The sequence below is a fragment of the Gekko japonicus genome, unplaced genomic scaffold (assembly GCF_001447785.1).
Source record: "Gekko japonicus isolate JY-2015 unplaced genomic scaffold, Gekko_japonicus_V1.1 scaffold303, whole genome shotgun sequence".
In the NCBI taxonomy this organism is placed as follows: Eukaryota; Metazoa; Chordata; class Lepidosauria; order Squamata; family Gekkonidae; genus Gekko; species Gekko japonicus.
The window spans coordinates 656402-675431 of record NW_015169180.1 but is presented as its reverse complement, the minus strand read 5'-3'; the positions used below and the strand labels follow the sequence as shown (position 1 = coordinate 675431).

At 41.0% G+C, this 19030-nt stretch overlaps 1 protein-coding gene across 1 annotated transcript in view; it reads right to left on the bottom strand.

Moving 5' to 3' along the window:
• Positions 1–19030, bottom strand: part of COL11A1 (collagen, type XI, alpha 1) — a 362318-nt gene that overhangs the window by 205668 nt on the left and 137620 nt on the right. The window contains exons 10-14 of the mRNA XM_015416098.1: positions 15745–15786; positions 15361–15423; positions 11291–11365; positions 7339–7422; positions 6609–6665 (exon numbers count right to left, since the gene is read on the bottom strand). Coding sequence (XP_015271584.1) covers positions 6609–6665; positions 7339–7422; positions 11291–11365; positions 15361–15423; positions 15745–15786 — 321 coding nt within the window. The remainder of the gene's footprint in view (positions 1–6608; positions 6666–7338; positions 7423–11290; positions 11366–15360; positions 15424–15744; positions 15787–19030) is intronic.

The following is a 19030-nucleotide window of genomic DNA, read 5'->3' as shown; positions in this document are numbered from 1 at the left end:
CCCCCCTGCACCTCACCTGGGGGAACTGCGTTCCCCCCCGAAATGACCTCTGAAAGTAGTATAGATCAAAGTCCCCAATCATTTATCCACGGACTCTGGGAAACATTTAGCATATTGCAGCTCTGCCGCCACCACAGGAAATCTCTCTTGAATCATTCAGTTTTGTATAGTTTGTGGAAAGCCAGGAGAGTGGGAGCTTTCTTGACCTTCTCAGGCAGGCCATTCCATAAGGTGGGAGCCAGAATGGAGAAGGCACATGAACGGGCAGTTGTTGATTTTGCCCATTTACAGGTTGGCTCTTGCAGAAGACCCTGCTCAGATATGCAAAGCTGTCATGGCGGAGGCACAGGTGGAGAGGTGGTCTCCCAGATATGAGGGTCCAAGTCCATGAAAGGCTTTATATGTGACAGCTAATACCGTAAATTGAGCCATACAACAAAAGACCCTGTGATTAAGGACTAGGTTTCCAAAACATAATCACAATGCTGTTGTGGGCATAAAATAGTTGCAATCTGCTTATCTGAAATTCAGGCTTCTTTGTAGTGTATCAAGGGATGTAGAGAAATTAAGACTTAAAAATAATCATAATACATCATTTTTTTTCCGTTGATGTTCTGAATTGAAGCAACTGGCTTTTTAAAGCCTCCTAGTGGCTGAAAAGAAAATTAAATAATAACATCAAGTTTTTAATATAGCCTCTTTCACATTCTGAAGTGTAAAATGCATTTCAATTCTGTAATTCAAGATTTCAGTTCTGTAAAAACAGATCAACACAATGTTGACCTACCAAACTCAAAGTAACACAGAACCTCAAAGTAACATAAAGCAGGGTGGGTGTCCTGGCAAGGCCCCACAATAAACTGCATTTGGCTTGGTGGGACACGAGCTGTACAGGTCTGTTCTGAATCCCTTTGTTTCGAGAAAGCCTCAGTACATCTTACTTTGAAAAATACAACTGAGCTCTTGATAAAATGTTGTCCAGATTTGAGAAGCTGTCATTTGGCTCTTACCCAGCTTTATGAGGGAGGAAGAGGAGGAGGAGGAGGAAGAAGAAGAAGAAGAAAAATTAGATTTATACCCCACCTTCACTCGAAGTCTCAGAGTGACTTACAATCTTCTTCCCTTCCTCTCTCCACAATAGACACCCCTATGAGGTAGGTGGGGCTGAGAGAGCTCTGAGATAACTGTGACTGACCCAAGGTCTTCCAGTTCACTGCATGTGAAGGAGTGGGGAATCTCCAGATTAGAGTCCACTGCTCTTAACCACTACACCAAACGTGTGATGGACAATGGTGTGGAGGCCAGGTTGCAAGCTGCCTTCTGGTACAAAATTTACTCTGCTATCAGTGGCTGCCCAGAATGTTACCCTGATAATGTGGAATTGAATGGGGGCCAAAAAAAAAAAGTTCTCCCACTCAGAGAACTATGGGCTACTGACAAGATTACATGGAGCAAGGAACAAGAATTATCGGGGGAGGAAAGCAATTTACTATAATACTCCACTGTCAGTGAAGAAGAGAAAAATCTCTCTTCCATTATTGCATGAACACAAAATAAAATGGGACACTTTATCTTCAGGATAGTTGAGCAGCGAGGAGGGAAGAGCCTTGGGAAAAATAGTAGCTTCCTGGTGTTCCTGAAATACCATCATCTACTATAATGGATGTAGTAGGACTAGCAATTACTATAGGTGTTTTCAGGTAGGCAAGAGGTTTCTGGCAACATATGATCAGGCTTCACAAGTGCCTAAATCCCTATCATATGAATACCAGTCTATAACCCAAGGGGAAATGAAATACATAATAGAAGACTGAAAAGAATATGGGTTGGATCCCATGAGTCACCAGTCTTCATAGTTTCCTTGCCCCCAAGCAACCATTCCTGACCTCAGGGAAGTTTACCCCCAGGGTCAAGGGACCCACACAGAGCAATAGCCATGCAGATCAGAAGGCTGCAGTGGAATGGGAGGAAGGGGTTAAATCACTCCTACACAGAGTAACAGCCATGCAGGTCAGTTGAAGGCTGCAGTGGAAAGGGAGGGCAGAGTTAAATCACTCCCTCCTACACAGAGTAACACCCATGTAGGTTAGAAGGCTGCAGTGGGAAGGGAGGAAGAGGTTAAATCACTCCCTCCTGCCTCTTGCATGAGACACTTGTCTAAGCTCTGCTGATGCAAAAGAAGCATCTTGGGGAAAATATTTGAGAACTCCTATTAAGTAGGATCAGTTTAGCTTGTGAAAAAACAGTGCACATGAAACTACTTTAAACTGAACCAAACCACTGGTTTATCGGGGTCAGTGCTGTCCACCTTGACTGGCAGTTGGTCCTACAGGGTCCTGGGCAGAGATCTCTCACATTACCTAATACCTGATTTTTTAACTGGAGGTCCCAGAGGTCCAAAGAGATTTCCAACCTGGAGCTCCCCTATGCAAAGCAGATGCTCTTCCACAGAGCCAGGCCCCACAAAAAATACCTTCAGCAGATTCTTGAGGAACAACAAATTATCATACTTGCTGCTCTAAGACCCTACCCAACATCAAACTACTAACAAGAAATCAGAATTTGGAAAGGGTCGCTGACATTCACTTCATTAATAATTCAGTCCCATATATGGCAAGCACTAGAAAGTGTACTCTTTAACATTATGCTAGCCAATGGGAATAATACTAGAAATTTTGGTAGAACCTTCATATTATTATGGTTCTTCCCATTTGTCTGCATCGTACCCTGCAAAGCTTATATAGGTATTCACTCTGGGGAGCAAGAGATTAAAGATTCCCTTTCACTTTATTTTATTTTTTATAGCATTTATATTGTGTTTTTCTTCATTCGTGGAACTCAAAGTCACCAGTATGGATTTCCAAAGAGATTTCCAACCCATGCACCAGCCAGGCACAGATTTTGTTGAGCTCTAGCAAGAGTGCTGTATCTGCTTTCAGTGTTCCGCAGCACAAAGATTTCCAGGGATTACATTAGAGGCCCAATAATGGCCAACAGGGTCTTGCCATTCAGAAACACTGCACACTGCATTAGGAACTAAATATATCCTTTCACTTTGAATACTATGCTTCCTCTTGACCCTTGCTGTGTATGTCTTCTTTTTTTTAACAGTGTAATTACTGAGGTTCCTTGGAAAACTACTGGCTTTATGCAAAGCCTGTAATCTTGGACGTATGGACTATCATTTTATATTGTTGTAAATACACCCAGAGAGCTTTTAAAAAGATAGTGACTGCTTAACAGCAGCATTTAAGTGAATCATTTGATTACTTCTGTCAGCACTGTATTAGTTTTGTAAAAGAGGAAACCATCATTAGGAGAAAATTACTAAGGTGATTTAGAAACTGCAGAGCTGGAATGCTTCTTTTGTTATAATTCGAGGACAGTTACAAAAACTGGCAAATGTCATATATACATCCTATAAGTGTGCATTATAGAACTCTGCAGTTCTTCTTCCATTTGTCATCCAACTTCTGTTTCTTTTTTTACACATCACTATCCATCAAGAAATAATTATGAGCAAAGAAAATAATTCCCATTGGTATAACAGATGGGAAAAGGAGGGAAGAGAGTACCTTTAATAATATCTCTGTAATATACAGGTCCAGCCTCTACTCCCCACCTGGCATCATATCAATGGCAATTTTGCTATGTGCCCAGGGTATTTTTTTTCATAGCTTGGGCTGAAATGAAATGGCTGGCAAGGAAAACCCCACCCCCAAACAGGGACATCATGCAATGACATCACACAGAAGTGACATGATCATGTCACTGCCATTGGGGGGGGGGGTGATGTTCTAGCTTTTGGGCAAACTCTATGGTTTTGAAGGCAAAAAACCCATAGAGTTTGCCCAAAAACTACAGCATCACCCCTCAACATTGGCAGCATGACGACGTCACTTCCGAGTGACATCATCCTACCATGCGTGCAAAGCACATGCAGCAGAAGATCCTGGAAAGGACCCGGAAGCCCCCCGCCAGCTACCAGGTAGGACCTGGCAACCCTAACAGGAAAGAAGTATTAGCCTCCAGCAGTGTTCCCTCTAAGCTGAGTTAGTGTGAGCTAGCTCACAGGTTTTTAGCCTCCGGCTCACAGATCTTTGTCTTCGCTCAGGAAGGGATGGCTCCAGAGCAGACTAATTGATGCAGTGGCCAAATCGCTCGCTCACAGTTTTAATGCTAGTAGCTCACAAAGTAGAATTTCTGCTCACAAGACTCTACAGCTTAGAGGGAACAAGGAAACTAAGATATATGAATCTTTTAAAGATACATTGTTGCTATTAAGAAATCTCCGAGACAAACAAACCTCTCACAGTTAAGAATTGAGTTTCTAAGAAAATAAGCTCAACAATACTCTGTCGCCAATGCAAAATATTATCAACTGCAAATACTACAAGATTTACCTCAGTTTTCTTGTCCCCTGCCTATTCCTAACCCAATGGTGCCTGTTTAATAAAATCACAATTCCTGTTTGAACTTTACTTCATGTTAAGTGCCATATACCAAGCGGATAACAAGAGGGCTCCTGCTTTTCTACAATAAATATCTGGCCTGGGCAAAACCCAAATAACTTCACTACTACAGGGTGGGACATGCAGAAAATTATAAATCTTTTATTAACACATGCTACAAGGGGGCTGCTCAGTCACAGAGTGGGGAATAACATTTTAGCAGTTTTGTTTGGGTGGAAAAATCTGCCTCACAGAACCAAACGAGCAGGGATCTGTCATAAAGGCTATGTGGCATCATGTCCTCATCACACTGGATATATTATCTCCAGTTGACTGTGTACCATATGGCCACAAGCAGCTAAACCTTCTTTTCTTAAAAGAGAATTGACACCAAAGCAGTGGCTAAGGGAGGAAGCAGACTGTAGTGAAGCTGAGCAAAATGGTACAAAAAAGATATTGGCGGGGACTTGCCTTTTGTGCATCAAACTTGTTCAGTCATGGATTCAGTTCACCTCTACCTTCCCTATATGAATGAATGACAGCCATTCATATTTGAGATGACATGAACGGATTCACTCAAGTCCAGAGTAGTATTGGCACTGGGTCAAAACCTGCAACTTGTAATGGTAGCCTAAGGATTTAAGGGAAGTATGTTTTGCCTGTCCCCCAAATTGCAGACAGTTAACTGTCAACATATAACAAATAATAACATGGTCAAAAGGTTCATATATATTCTCAACATACTCAGGAAAATAAATAATTTAACATATGACAGGAATTTTACTCACAAGTACTGTCTACAATAAGCACCTACTTTAGATCTCATAGATAAACAGGCTTTAACTAGTGCTGAGTTTTCTTAAATTTTTCAGGGAGGATGGGAGTTCTAGGGTACAGTTTTGTCAGTTGTCAGCATCAACAACAAAGGGAAGAAGATTACAACCCCACCCATTAAACATATTTTCCAGAAAATGATGTATATCATAATAATGGTTATCTATAAAGGCACTAGACACACACATGATATGAAATATATCCAGCTGGAGAATCAAAGGCACTCCTTGTTGCAAATAAATATTTCTTAAAATATTTAAATGGGTGGCTGCTCTAGAATTAGGATAAAGTAGCATAAGCATGGAGAAAGAAATCATTATCACGGTCATAACTTGAGCTGAAGCAATGAAGCATTTCATCTTCTATAAAAAGCACCCTCCTTTCAGTGTTTGAGAAAGGGAGGGGCAGCTTTTACAAAAGAACAAGTGTCAGGGGAAGAGGCAATGAGTCCTCATTGCCAGGACAGTTGGGTCAATGTTCCCTCACCCTTATCCAGTTACATGTGGTTGAACTGTGGCGGAATGTGGATACAGAAGCACAGTTGGGTATGATCAATGGTCAGTGCTATATAGCAAAACTTTCACCCCCGTTCCTGCTTTAGTTCATAGTTACACATGATTAGCTGTGGCTAGATGGGAATGGAAATGTGCATTTGGATGTGTTTCCAAATGCACATTTCCATTCCCATCTAGCCACAGCTAATCATGTGTAACTATGAACTAAAGCAGGAACGGGGGTGAAAGTTTTGCTATATAGCACTGACCAGCAGTAACAAGGCAGGGACTGTTGGCCTGGATACCTTAACAATGGAGATATATGCCCTCGTCCCCTCTTCAGATTTAGGACAATGGGGGACTGCTGTGTTAGTCTTCACACAGCAACAGACATAACTGGTTAATTTTCTGATCATAAAGTGTGGCAGCAAATCATAGGTAAAATCCTAGCACTACAAAAGATACAGCTTGCCCCCAGAGCAAATTCTGAGACTGGGGAGTTGGCCACCATGGCTCCATCCTGTACTTTCATTTGTTATCAATTTGTTTATGAACGCAGTGGAAGAGAGACCAGAAGTGGACAAGTTCTGTGTCTTTCTATATTTGCCCCAGCTTTTATCCTAAAAATACTTCCTCCACTGACTTCAATGGAACTTTCTGTACAGGAAACCATACTTGAATTACAGCCTTACATAAACACAGGGTGATATACTCCAGCTTTCACTACTCCTGAAAAACACCTTGCTGAAAAAGAATGATACTACAACCAGGATAACACATCAAAGTGATTACTTTGGGCACTGACTGTTTGTTTCTTAGTTTAACATACCACAGGACCTGGTCTTCCAGTGAGTCCCATAGGACCGGGTGGCCCTCTCATGGCAATCTGTGGTTTGAAAAAGAAATAAGAATTCAAGATAAACACACACTAAACTGCTGACAGCACTTATCAGAAGATGAGATTTACAGAGCTGGTTGTCGTTCATAGGTAGGTGTCATGAACAAAAAAAATATCGATAGGCCGCAGCTGTAACATGCTGCCAGTGATATTCAGCAACTTCTCAAGAGGTGAAGATGGGGTCTGAGAACTGATATACATAAAAGAAGATAGCTGTTAGGAAAAACCAAACCCCACTAACCTGAAGACTATCCTAGGAATCCCAGAAAGCATTCCAGGGGGCAGGGGAGGAAGCATTCCAAAATGTTTTATTTTATTTTATTTTTTAATCCTGTCCCTTCTGCAAAGAAATCAGGGGGAAATCCACAGGGTCTCCCTGTTCTATCCTCATGAGGTACATTAGCATGAAATATACTAACTTGTCCAAGCTTCTTACAGCTAAGGGTAGATTGGAACCCATGCTTGCTTGGTCCGAAGCTATCCATTAAACCACCTTCAGTGGTTGTGGAGAGCAGTGTGCATGTATGTGTGGAAAATCTGGAATGTTCTGTTGGAACCATCTGAGTGGAACATCACAAGGTCAGACGGTGAAGCTTCTTCACTCAACTTGCCTATTAGCCATTGATGGTCTCTCCATCATCTCTGCACATTTAATGCTTACCCTGGCTTGTTGAAGAATAGCTTGTGCTTGAGCCTCTTGAGCAGAGATTGGTGGGCCCTTCTCACCACCTCCACTAAAACGGAACTACATGGAAAGATAAAAAAGCAAACAAGACTGAAGACACTTGAAACAGCCATTCATTTTCCAAGATAACAAAGAGAACAGCTTCCTTAGGAAAAAGAAGCATTTTTTTTCTGCCTTGCAATGTACAGACCTGAAGAGAAAGTTGAATGAAAGGCACTGTGGCTAGTTAAGAAAGCCCAGTTGCAGGAGAAAACCAACAAATGTGACAGAAGAGACAGTATCCTTTATTCTTCATACGTTTCAACATAAATTACTTTTCTAAGGAAGTTTCCCCCCCCCTTAAGTAGCTGTTCACCCTCTCAAAATGATTTATCCTTAATATATCTCTGAAGTTAAGGCACAGACCTGCTGGAAGCTCTTCAGAAATGTTGACTGACTGAAAACAGGCAGTCACTTCAGATTCCCTTGAGTCAGGGTTTATCTCAAAACAAAAGAAAGGAAACTGTCTCTTCCCACTTACTTGCTGGGTGGGTTCCTCTCCCCCCCTTCAGGCGGTTTCCCCTCCTCCCCCACATTTTTGTTGTTTGTTTCTTCTTGCTGCTCACTTTATACCATGTTGATACATGCTCAAAATATACACTTCAACTAAAACCTCAGCTTTCAATTACATTTGGTATTAACTACCTTACTCTTTTCCCTCTAAATCCAAAGGCTCTCTTGAACATTGACTGTTTTTTCATATTAGAAACCTAACTACCTGACAGAATATGGTGTTACCAGTCAGATCTGTAAGATACTAACCAGTAACTAGCAAAACAATAAATCACCGTGTATGAGTATACAATATAAGCAAATATTTATATATAATGCTTTTGAAATTAAATTGTCAGCAAAATTACAACTATAACAAATTAAATGCAATCTTAGGCTTGACAGTACATATGAGACACTACAGTATAATTTTAGACAAACAACTGATATCTAGTATAAGTCCGTTTACGAATCCTTCTTCAGGTTTGTCGTCTGTTTTCTTATCTTCAAACAAATAAAGTGCTGCAAGCATTATTTCACAATGTAAATTTCATATACAGTTTTTTGTACGTTTTCACGCTTAATCTGGTGACTGGGGAGCTCCTATCATGCTCTCATGTGACAGAGTCTACAATGTGATATTTGGCTCAGCTACCCTCAGCTACAAAAAACTGTATATGAAATTTACATTGTGAAATAATGCTTGCAGCACTTTATTTGTTTGAAGATAAGAAAACAGACGACAAACCTGAAGAAGGATTCGTAAACGGACTTATACTAGATATCCGTTGTTTGTCTAAAATTATACTGTAGTGTCTCATATGTACTGTCAAGCCTAAGATTGCATTTAATTTGTTATAGTTGTAATTTTGCTGACAATTTAATTTCAAAAGCATTATATATAAATATTTGCTTATATTGTATACTCATACACGGTGATTTATTGTTTTGCTGGTTACATTACACCGTGGTCTTGTTTGTTATAACTAACCAGTAACTGGCAATCTTAAATGTGACAAGCCTGAAGTTGCATCATTCCTGAAACTATTGCAATCCTCTTTATTATCAAATCCCTATAGTCACACTTGGCTGGTATACAGACATAAGGAACATGTTTCAGATCTGAAGACTTACCAGCAGTGAAGGTCAAATATGGCTTAGAGTATGTACTGATACAGAGCCATCATTTCTATCAATTTGCCCAAGTCTTTCATTGTTATCCTTTGTCCACTTTGAGCTAACAAACACTGCTGATTATAAATCAATGGGAATTTCATTTGACTGCTTTTTTATCCTGTGACTGGTTTCCTCCTGATAACTACTCTAAAATCAGGAAAGCCTCAATGAACCTTCCTACTTTCCCCCCTCATCTCCCATGTTTGGGTCCTCTATCTATTATTTTCTACAAAGCAGGTGAGATAGCACAGAAAAGAGTCATGATTCAAATACAGAGTTCTCCATTAAAATTAGGGATGTGCACTCATATATATCCAATACAAAAATATATCTGGGGGAAAAAGCATCTAAGGCTGCGGTCACACGGAACATTAGCCATGCGAGTCAGACGGAAGACATGCGGGTTTTCCAGGCGTGATCTCACCGGCACATCTGGGAAGTGTAGCACTCCCGTGGCTCAAACGAGGCTTCCTGCCGAAACCACGCGGCAAAAAACTAGTACCTCCGAGGTACTAGTTTCCGGAAACTGCGGGGCAAGGGCGGGCGTCTGATCACGTTTCCGGTGGCATCCGGCGCCCGCCCATGTTCCCTGGCGAAAAAGTTTTTTTTTCTTCTAGTCTTTGTGGATGCGCAAAAGCACACAACGGAGCATGCGCAATTATGGTGGAAACAAAAAAAAACCTTCCAGTTTGCCGCACCGCGCACTTCGTTTTTGCGCGCGGGATTGGTCTGCGATCGGCACCTCTCCTTTCCCACGGAACCTCCACAGTACCTCCACGGGAGGTCTGATCAGGTAACCGCGCCTTAGTTTGCCCCGGGGCAAACTGCCACACTTCCCCCCCGCAGTTTCCTGCCCGTGTGACCGGGACCTATATTTTTCAGGTATCTCTGGATCCAAATACATACCAGAGATTCTCTTCCAAAGCCGGCAAATCCAATGCTGAATATATACAGATATGTTCAGGTATATCGAAGCCAGCAATCCAAAGCAGCTTAATTTTTTTCCCTTTTGCACATTTTGCAGGCAACAGGAGGGGGAGGGTGATGTCACAGGCAAGTGGGATCACATGTTAAGGAGCACTGACGTTAGTGTGTGTGTGTGTGTGTGTGTTCTATAAGTCTGCCTAGCTGTGTCTGGTTCTTCTGGGCTTCTGTGGATTGACATTGGTCCTGTTGGGCTTGCACTTCCACATTCGCCCTGGGTTCTTCTGAGTTTCTGTGGATTGACACTGGTTCTGTTGGCCTTGAAAAAGCATCCCCCAACTTAAGTTTGCTCTGCTGGGCTTCTGTGGATTGACACTGCTTCTGTTGGCCTTGCAAAAGTGTCCTCCGGCTTAAGTTTGTTCTGCTGTGATTCTTTGGTTTGACATTATTTCTGTTGGGCTTGCCATATTGGTTTGCCATTCTGCTGGGATTCCCTGGTTCTATGTTGGTTCTTTGGGCTTTCTAGTTCTGTCCACATTCAGAGGCTTTTGGCCAGTGGTTGTTTTGCTTGATCTTGAGTGTTTGGTTACTGTTTGCCCAGGAGAAGACTTAGTATTTCCCCCACCCTAGGAAACAATGGAGGATGGCTCGGCAGGCTTTATTCAGGATCTCAAAGAATTCAGGGTCTTGGTTCAATTCACTTGAAATTAGGGGGTTATTTAAACAATAGGAACCAGCAGCTCCAAAGCAATTTTGGTACCATTCGCTTGAAAAACAACCCCTCCAGCCCACTAAAAAGATTCCCCATAACAATACCAGAGCCAAATAATATTGGCATCCCAAAAAAGCCCAGTTCCAAATATCAAATTGGCATTTGGAAACTGGGTAACCAGGAATATCAAAATTTTTCAGTTCCCTGAAATCCAAATATGAAAAATACTGACTTTTTTTTGAGGTGCACATGCCTAATTGAAATTGGTATTTGCTGTCTTAAAAGATTCCCAACAAAGAAAATGTCCAGTCTAAGACATTACCATGAAAACATTATACAAGAATTTTGATATAATTCATAAAAAGCAGATTTTCTTTTATGGTTTAAATGCAGTGAAGTTTTCAGGCAAAGGTCTCCTTGGCTGCATCACTGTACTATAATATGATTCCTTAATTTCTATTCTTTGTTTAACAGTCTAGGACTGGGTGATCAGTTTAAAAATCCCAGAGTTTAATAATAATTCAACCCAGAAAGGCCCATTTGTTTCTGGAAAGGATGGAATGGAAGGGCAAAGAAACAACTTACCGGCAACATTAACATGGTACCCGGGGGTCCTGCTAAGCCGTCAGCACCTGGAAGACCAGGACGTCCTGGTGGACCCTAGAAGAGGTGAAGGCAGAAAGTTACATGACTGAAATATTTTTGCTGGGACAATGTGCAAGTAATAGAAAACATATTTTCAATTGCCTTTTTTGCATATTCAAAACGGTCTTAAGCTGCGCTCTTTCTGCATTTTTTTTTTTAAATTTAACTTTAAGGGCTGCTCTCTGCACAGGAGACCATGGCAATATGGTGTGCTTCGAAGAAACAACACAAATAAGGACTGTGACCTATTCCTGAGAGAATACAGTGCTCATTCCCAGCTCCTGAACATCTGAATATGTGTTTAATTTCTCATAGTGTTGGATCCAGATTAAATTTACTAAATTTTCTGCTAACAGGAGGTGTAATTTCTGCCAAATCCCCCTTTCTGCTACAGACCCCAATTTGCCCCTCGTGCCATTCAGGGAGATAGATGGGTTGCAGTAGGAACAGAGGGGGCATCAAAGTTCTGCTCTGCTGATGGAACTGCCTTCCATTATCTTCTGCCAAACACTAGCAAGGTATCTCCCTCCATGCTTTCAAATTTTACACATCTCTGCATCATACCATCTCTGGACTTCATCCCCTCCACAGTCTGTTTCATGATGTATGAAAACAATGTATATAACAGCTCAGTGGGGGAAGCACATAATTTGCAGACAAAAGGTCTTAGAGGCAGTCATTGGCATCTCCAGTTAAAAGGATCTCAGAAAGCATCATACATTGACACCATCCTTGCAGCTGTTCCAAGTGGAAGAATTCATGAAGCATCTGAACTGGCGTAAAGGTTTCCTAATTTCTCAATTGGGAATTTTAAGCATTGTTTCAGAAAGACTCAAACTATGCTTTATACACAAACCTTTGCAACAGTAGCCAGACAGCCTGCTTACAAGAAGAAAAGTCCTTCAGTGGATGTGAGTAGGAGGAGAGAAGTGCTGGGGAAGAGAGAACACTGACTCTTTCCAAAAACAAAACCACAAATATTTCATAAGGCATGTCTAAAGTAGTCTTATTTGAATCTCTTTCTTGTAGGCCAAAAAGCCTACTGGGAGAGTGGGTGGGGGGGGGGGGGGGGGGGTTAATGCTGAGTAGAAAACTGGAGCTAGGAAATTTAAAAAGCAGGAAAATGATGTTGCCCCTTACCCCTACTACTTTGGTGCTTCCAATCAACTCCACAGGAGTAACTCTTCCGCACCTAAATAATCCACCAGGCCACCTTATGATGTATTTGCACATAATGTGTTGTTTGGGCCTAAGTTCACTAATTACTTATTATGCATAAAGAAAAAAATTAAATTACAACCATTGAGTGTGAAAGACTTGTACAGAGCTCTGACTGCCAGTCTGTAGAGAGCTATGCAATTTCCTAAGTCTCTTTTTCCTTGCATTAGGGAAACCCATCATGAATTAGCATATAGAAGTATTGATGACAACACCCACTTGCAGAATGTGTTTGTGTGGGAGCATGTCTCATAGTGAGGTTTCAGCAATAATGTCCATTTAAGCTGTAGTATTGGCGGGGCTTCCAGACACAAACAGCATGCTGGGCTCACTAAACTGTCACTTGTAATGCTAAGTGGAACTCATGCCACATCACTTGCAGTACGAAATATGCTCAGTATGAATACAATTAGATCTCGTTAATTATACCAAACTACAAATGCATTAAAAAGATGTTGTGACAAGACAAAGAAGCAGTAAATCACAGCAGTTTTAAACAAATTAATTTAAGACTGTTTCTGAATTATGTTTTCATAATTCTGAATTATGTTTTCTGAATTATGTCTGTGAGGAATATACTGTGGAGGAGCCTTCTCATCCTCTATGGTCATCTGGTTCCCCTCCTGCAAAGGGTCTCAGTGTGGAGTGAAGGGGTTCAAACCCATTCCTATTTTCCTGCTACTCCCGTCCATGTTTGACTATTAATGCCAGAGCAATACAGCTAAATCTATCCCCCATGTCTGGCAACCTGTGTCCATTTAAGCATGCCCCTTATAACCAGAGAGGACATCCAAGGCAGTCAAAGTGAACCACAGCTTTACTGGGGCAGGGTTGAGTTTTTTTGTCACTTGGGACAGGGGCATCCACGTCCCTAGAGGGCAATGAGTATAGGGTCCCCCAGATACAAAAACAATGATGACCTAAATATAGATTATATGCACATGTGTGTAACAAAAACAAAGAAATGTTTTTCCTTAGGACAAAGCTGCATCAGGAACAGCAGTTGGGAGTGGAGCAGTGGTAGCTGGAGAAAGCACTCTCACTCCTGTGATTTCTCTGTTCCTATTTCATCCCTCTAAAAGCTACTCTTCCTCAGGAAAAGCAACCACTGAACTTTTTTGTGCTGCCTGAAATGTGTAGTTCCACTCCAGTTTGTCCTTTGCCTCATCAGATATCAGAAGAATCTACTTTCATAGATATTCAGAGGGTTCAACCCTGTTACCCTGAATTTCTATTAATAAAGTAGTCATAGAATGTTACTACATTATGCCTGGAGTTAAATATGCCAAATACTGTGTTGAATATTACAATAGAGCTATGATTTAAATTTTAAGATTTTTAAAATGAATTATTTAATTACTTCTTAAAATAATGTAAGCTTTTACTATAATAGGGAAATGTACCCTTTGGATGAGTCATGTCACCTTGTGGAGGATAGCTATATCACTGGCTGTTATCCATAATAACTTCACATAAACACACAAAGCTTCCTTATACAGTGTCAGATCATTGGTCTATCAAGGTCAGCATTGCCTTCTCTGACTGGGAGCAGCTCTCCAGGGCCTCAGGAAGACACATCACATACTGTTGGGTCCTTTTAGCTGGACCTGCTAGGGATCGTACCTGAGACCTTCTGCATGTACCGCAGATGGTATACTAATGGGTCACAGTCCTTTCTGTGTTCAAGGGAATGGTATGTCTGTTTAACAGATGCTACAGACAAACAACAAAGAATGGCTTTCATCTGTATGCCCTAATCATGCCATGATGCCTTTAAGCTGCAGACATAGACATTTCAGAAATAATGTTCAGACAAAACAGGAAATGCAACTGAATTTGCTTCCTGTTCCTTGCAATTATCCATCTGGTCAAAAGAAAAATTTATCCCAATGTAGGCATCAAGTGCTCCACTTAAAGATTGAGTGTCTTCCCATTGAGGGAAATTGAAAATTTCCCCTCAGATGTCACACAGACACTCAGGAACAACTGTTTCTCCCTTGAACTGTCACATCCAAAACAACTCTGAGCACACTAAAGAGGGACAAGCATTCCACAGAGAGATGTATAAATATTTTGGGATTCTGAAAGGTCAACTATCATCCATGGAGCTCAAGCCTAAATGTATCCTTCATCCTATGTTTCAATGACCAGCCACCTCTAGAACACTGCACATGTGTAATGACATCCAGTGTATGCATGGAGTCCTCAAAACAGTATCATCCAGCAAGGGCCCAATTTTCAGTCTGAAGACTGCAATGGGCTATGGTCTTAGCAGTTAAGGCCTTGGGCATATGGACATGGGGGAAACCTAATGCTATATTGATACAATAGCATTTAATAAATCCTTTTGAGATCAAGCCAAATTTCTGCTGAATACCAGCTTTGATATGAAAGAGATCAGATAAGAGACCCAAATATGAAAGTCTGCATGGTATAGTAATTAGTAATACAAGGACTTGGAAGATCCAGAGGTCCAATCATGAAAGAAGCTTACTGTGCAACTTCGGGCCAATCACTCTCATTCTTAGCCTAGCCTATCTCACCAGGCTGTTATGACAATAAAATGGAGGAAGAGGGAAGGTTAGATAAATATGTGATAGACAGAAAATATTGTGCTGGGTAGATCCAACCTTGAATCCATTTTCCCCCAGCAGAGCTGAAACCCCATGTGTTATATCAGCTCTGATTGTTTGAGATGTTGGTTTCATAAACCACAGCTGTTAGATGCCTAACCATCCAATCTGGAACATCATGTCTTCTCACGCTCTCCCACAAAGCACACATTGACTTACCCTATCACCAGGGTCACCAGCAGGACCTGTGGGACCTTGTGTGCCAGGAGGACCCATAAGACCCTATAAATAAAAAGAACATTAAGTGACTGTTCTGCATAACTTTCCACAATAGCTTCAGACTGCTACCAATCTGGGACTGAGGAATAACGAAACATTTTATTTGGGAGCCAGGTGCTGATTTCTCAAAAAGGAACAAGAATTTGTGAATATGTGAAGAATTCGCAGTCTGTTGCCACTGGGGAAACAAAGTCACACGGCCCATGAGAAGCTAAGCTGAATACCTGCATGCATTTTATCAAGTCACCATGAAAACAACAAGCACACCGATTGATATGGACATGATTTTTAAAATGACCGTGAAGTTTAAAATCAAATACATACATGAGGTCCTGGAGGCCCTGGTGGTCCTTCAATCAGCATCCCCTATGGAAACATAAAGTCACATAAACACTAGGGAAAGTGTAAAAAGCGAAGAACAGATGACAGCAAATATAACGTTCTGAATTATATTATTTTTGTTTGCACAAATACATCCTTGTCTGATATTCACTGAATCTTATTAAAAAGACAATTTCCCCCCTTCACGGGCCACAGCTTGTACTTCACAGAATTCTTCTCGTAACACATTGATATAACTGCTCAACAAAAAAGCCTTATTAACAAGCCTGCTTAGGGAAAGTATTTAAGAACTGCCTCATAAATCATCTTTAGGGTTGCTTTCCATCCATGGGGCTGTTGGTGGTCTTGCAAGGATTCATTGGTATGAACTGGGGGCCTTGAAAGTGAGAATGGGGTCAGTGGGGATGGACACTGTTATACAGACAATCATCATTTTTTTAAATCTGTCACAATTGCTCAGATCATGACAGTCACATGTCTATCTCCTACACGGAAGCACCAGTTCAGTCAACTGGCTTGCAGTGCAATCCTAAACAGAGTTACACCATTCTCCATTGAACTCAATGGGCTTAGAAGAATGTTACTCTGTTTAAGATTGCACCGTATGTTACAAGGAGGGATGCATAAATCATTCCCTCATAGAAGGGTGAAAGTATTGTTTGCGGGGGGGGGGGTTCCTCCCTTATTTCTTAAAATCACTCTTCATGTATAGAACATATGTCATTCATAGAATCACAGAGTTGGAAGGGAACGCCAGGGTCATCTAGCCCAACCCCATGCACAATGCAAGAAATTCACAACTACCTGTCCCTACACCCCCAGTGACCCCTGCTCCATGCCCAGAAGATGGCAAAAAAAAACCCTGCCAGGATCCCTGGCCAAACTGGACTACAGAAAATTGCTTTCTGACCCCATTCTTTGTTAATATGCTTCCAATATGCTGGCTTTTTTTCCTTAGTTAGTTTTTTTTTCTTTCAAGAGTTGTACCAGCAAGTCTAAGATCACACCGTAAATATCAGGAGGATGCACAGCCAGTAAGATTTTGGCTATGTGCTGACATCACTGAGGACAAATGGAACTGATTAAAAGCAAGTTTCCTGTTCACATGGGTGATCCATTCACAGTGGGATCTCTGATTGGCTAGAATGACAAATTCTTTTGTTGTCTTTCATATGCTAGTTGTAGTACTTGGAGGATCATGAAAATTGCTCCCATTTTTAGATAGATCCAAAAGTGCCAGCAGCTCCATTCCAGTAGCATAAAGCTATCTAAGAAGCCCTCTAGAAAAACTACTCATTGAAAGGTCAAGGTGTTCCTGGAATATGCCGCTTCAGATTGGAAGTGAAAAAATATGACTAAATGCCAACCCATTAAATTTATGATCTCATACAGAAAGCAAGAGCAGCAGTAAGAAGACTAGACTGTGATGCTCTTCTGACATCTAGTTTCCTACATGCATAGAAGCTTTTTATATGGAGTAGCATTCAGGTCATGTAATCCACAACATGCAGTCCTGTTTTATTTACAATCATTATTTATTTATTTATAATTTATTTAAAATATTTGCAAGCCACCTCTCCACAGAGAGTCACAACATAATAAAAAATTATTAGATTCACAGAAAAATTAAAAGCAGACACCAAAAGAATTAAATCTAATTATAACACAAAAATTAAAATAGCAGCATCTGTAACAAAGGACTGGCAAACAGTACACCAGCACTGAGGCAAATGAGGAATCATCCATTATTTAAAAGCTTGCTGGGAAAAGTCTTAGCATGATGCCTACAAACAGAAAGTGACAAGAGACCAAAATGACGGAGAAATCGAGTCTATTCAAGGGTTTTTGGTGGGAAGCCCCAACTGAAAAGGCCTTATCCTTCAGGTCCTCTGGCTTTATATCTGAAGACCGGAATGGAGGGACAAAAAGTGATAAAGAACATAATAGCCAGGAAGGGCTATGTCATGGGTCAAGGCTAGGGTTGTCTCTCTTATAGTACTTCCTATGCCAATACAAGCACAAATGCAAGTGTTCCATGTCCAAGTACTACAACACCACAATAGGGAATTCTGCCCCTGTTGTATTTCTGCTTTCCACATGAAAGTATGTTGTCTAAAAACAGTGATAGCTACAGCAGCATGGGTAATTTTGCATGCCAGGCTGATTCTTCCCCATTAAAATACAAATTACCATACATAAGCCATAAATCCTAACAAGGTTTGTGAAGACTGGCCCTAATATTTGGAAATGTCATGCTAGAAATCTTTGCAAAATGTTCTACTGAGTTGAATGTGACTTACTAAATTGCAATACACAGACATTTGCCTTACAGCAAATCTCATAGGTACTTACTTTCAAGTAAACACACACAAGGTCAGGAAGTCTGACTGAATGACTTAACCAGTGGAAAAATGATATGCAAGAAAGCAAGCATTAAAGCAGAGGTGTTGAACTCATTTGTTACAAGGGCCGGATAGGACATAAATGTCACTTTGTCGGGCCGGACCATGTGTGCCATGAAATGTAACATGAGGTACCGGAGATAAAAACTTTAGAAAGATGATTTCAGATGCTGAATGGCAATAGGCTCGGTTGCAGAGGGGTAGTATGCATGGACATATGATCATTGGTAATGACACAGGAAACTTAGGTCTCTGTTTGGTCCAGGAGGATTCAGTCCAGGAGGATGCAAAGAATAAATGGACATAAGTGAGCAGTGACTAACGAAAGCTCATACCCTGACACAAATTTTGTTAGTCTTCAAGGTGCTACACTTACTCTTTCTATAGCTATAAGAAACCACATTCAAAACCCAGTGGGGGGACATTTTAATCTTCCAGTACATTCAGTTGCTGACCTAAGAGTAGCAGTTTTCTTACAAAAGAATTTCAAAGGGAGATTAGAGAGAAGAACTGCCGAATTGCAACTGATAATGAAGCTCAATGCATCCTCCTGAGCTGAATTGAGACCTAGGTTTCTTTTCTCAGTACTAATGGCTGCTATTGTCATTTGGGATCTGAAGAAGTGAGCAGTGACTCATGAAAGCTCATGCCCTGAACAAATTTTGTTAGTCATTAAGGTGCTACTGGATTCTTGCTCCCTTCCACTAATAAAGACTGCAAACTGCACTGCTGGGTTTCTTTTATTTATTTATTTTCATCTATTAGAACTGGAAAGGGAGAGCTCTCCAAGTGAAATAATGTGCTGCCTTCAGACTGGACAAAATCCACTCACTGCTAGTGATGATAATATAAAGTTTAAAAAATGG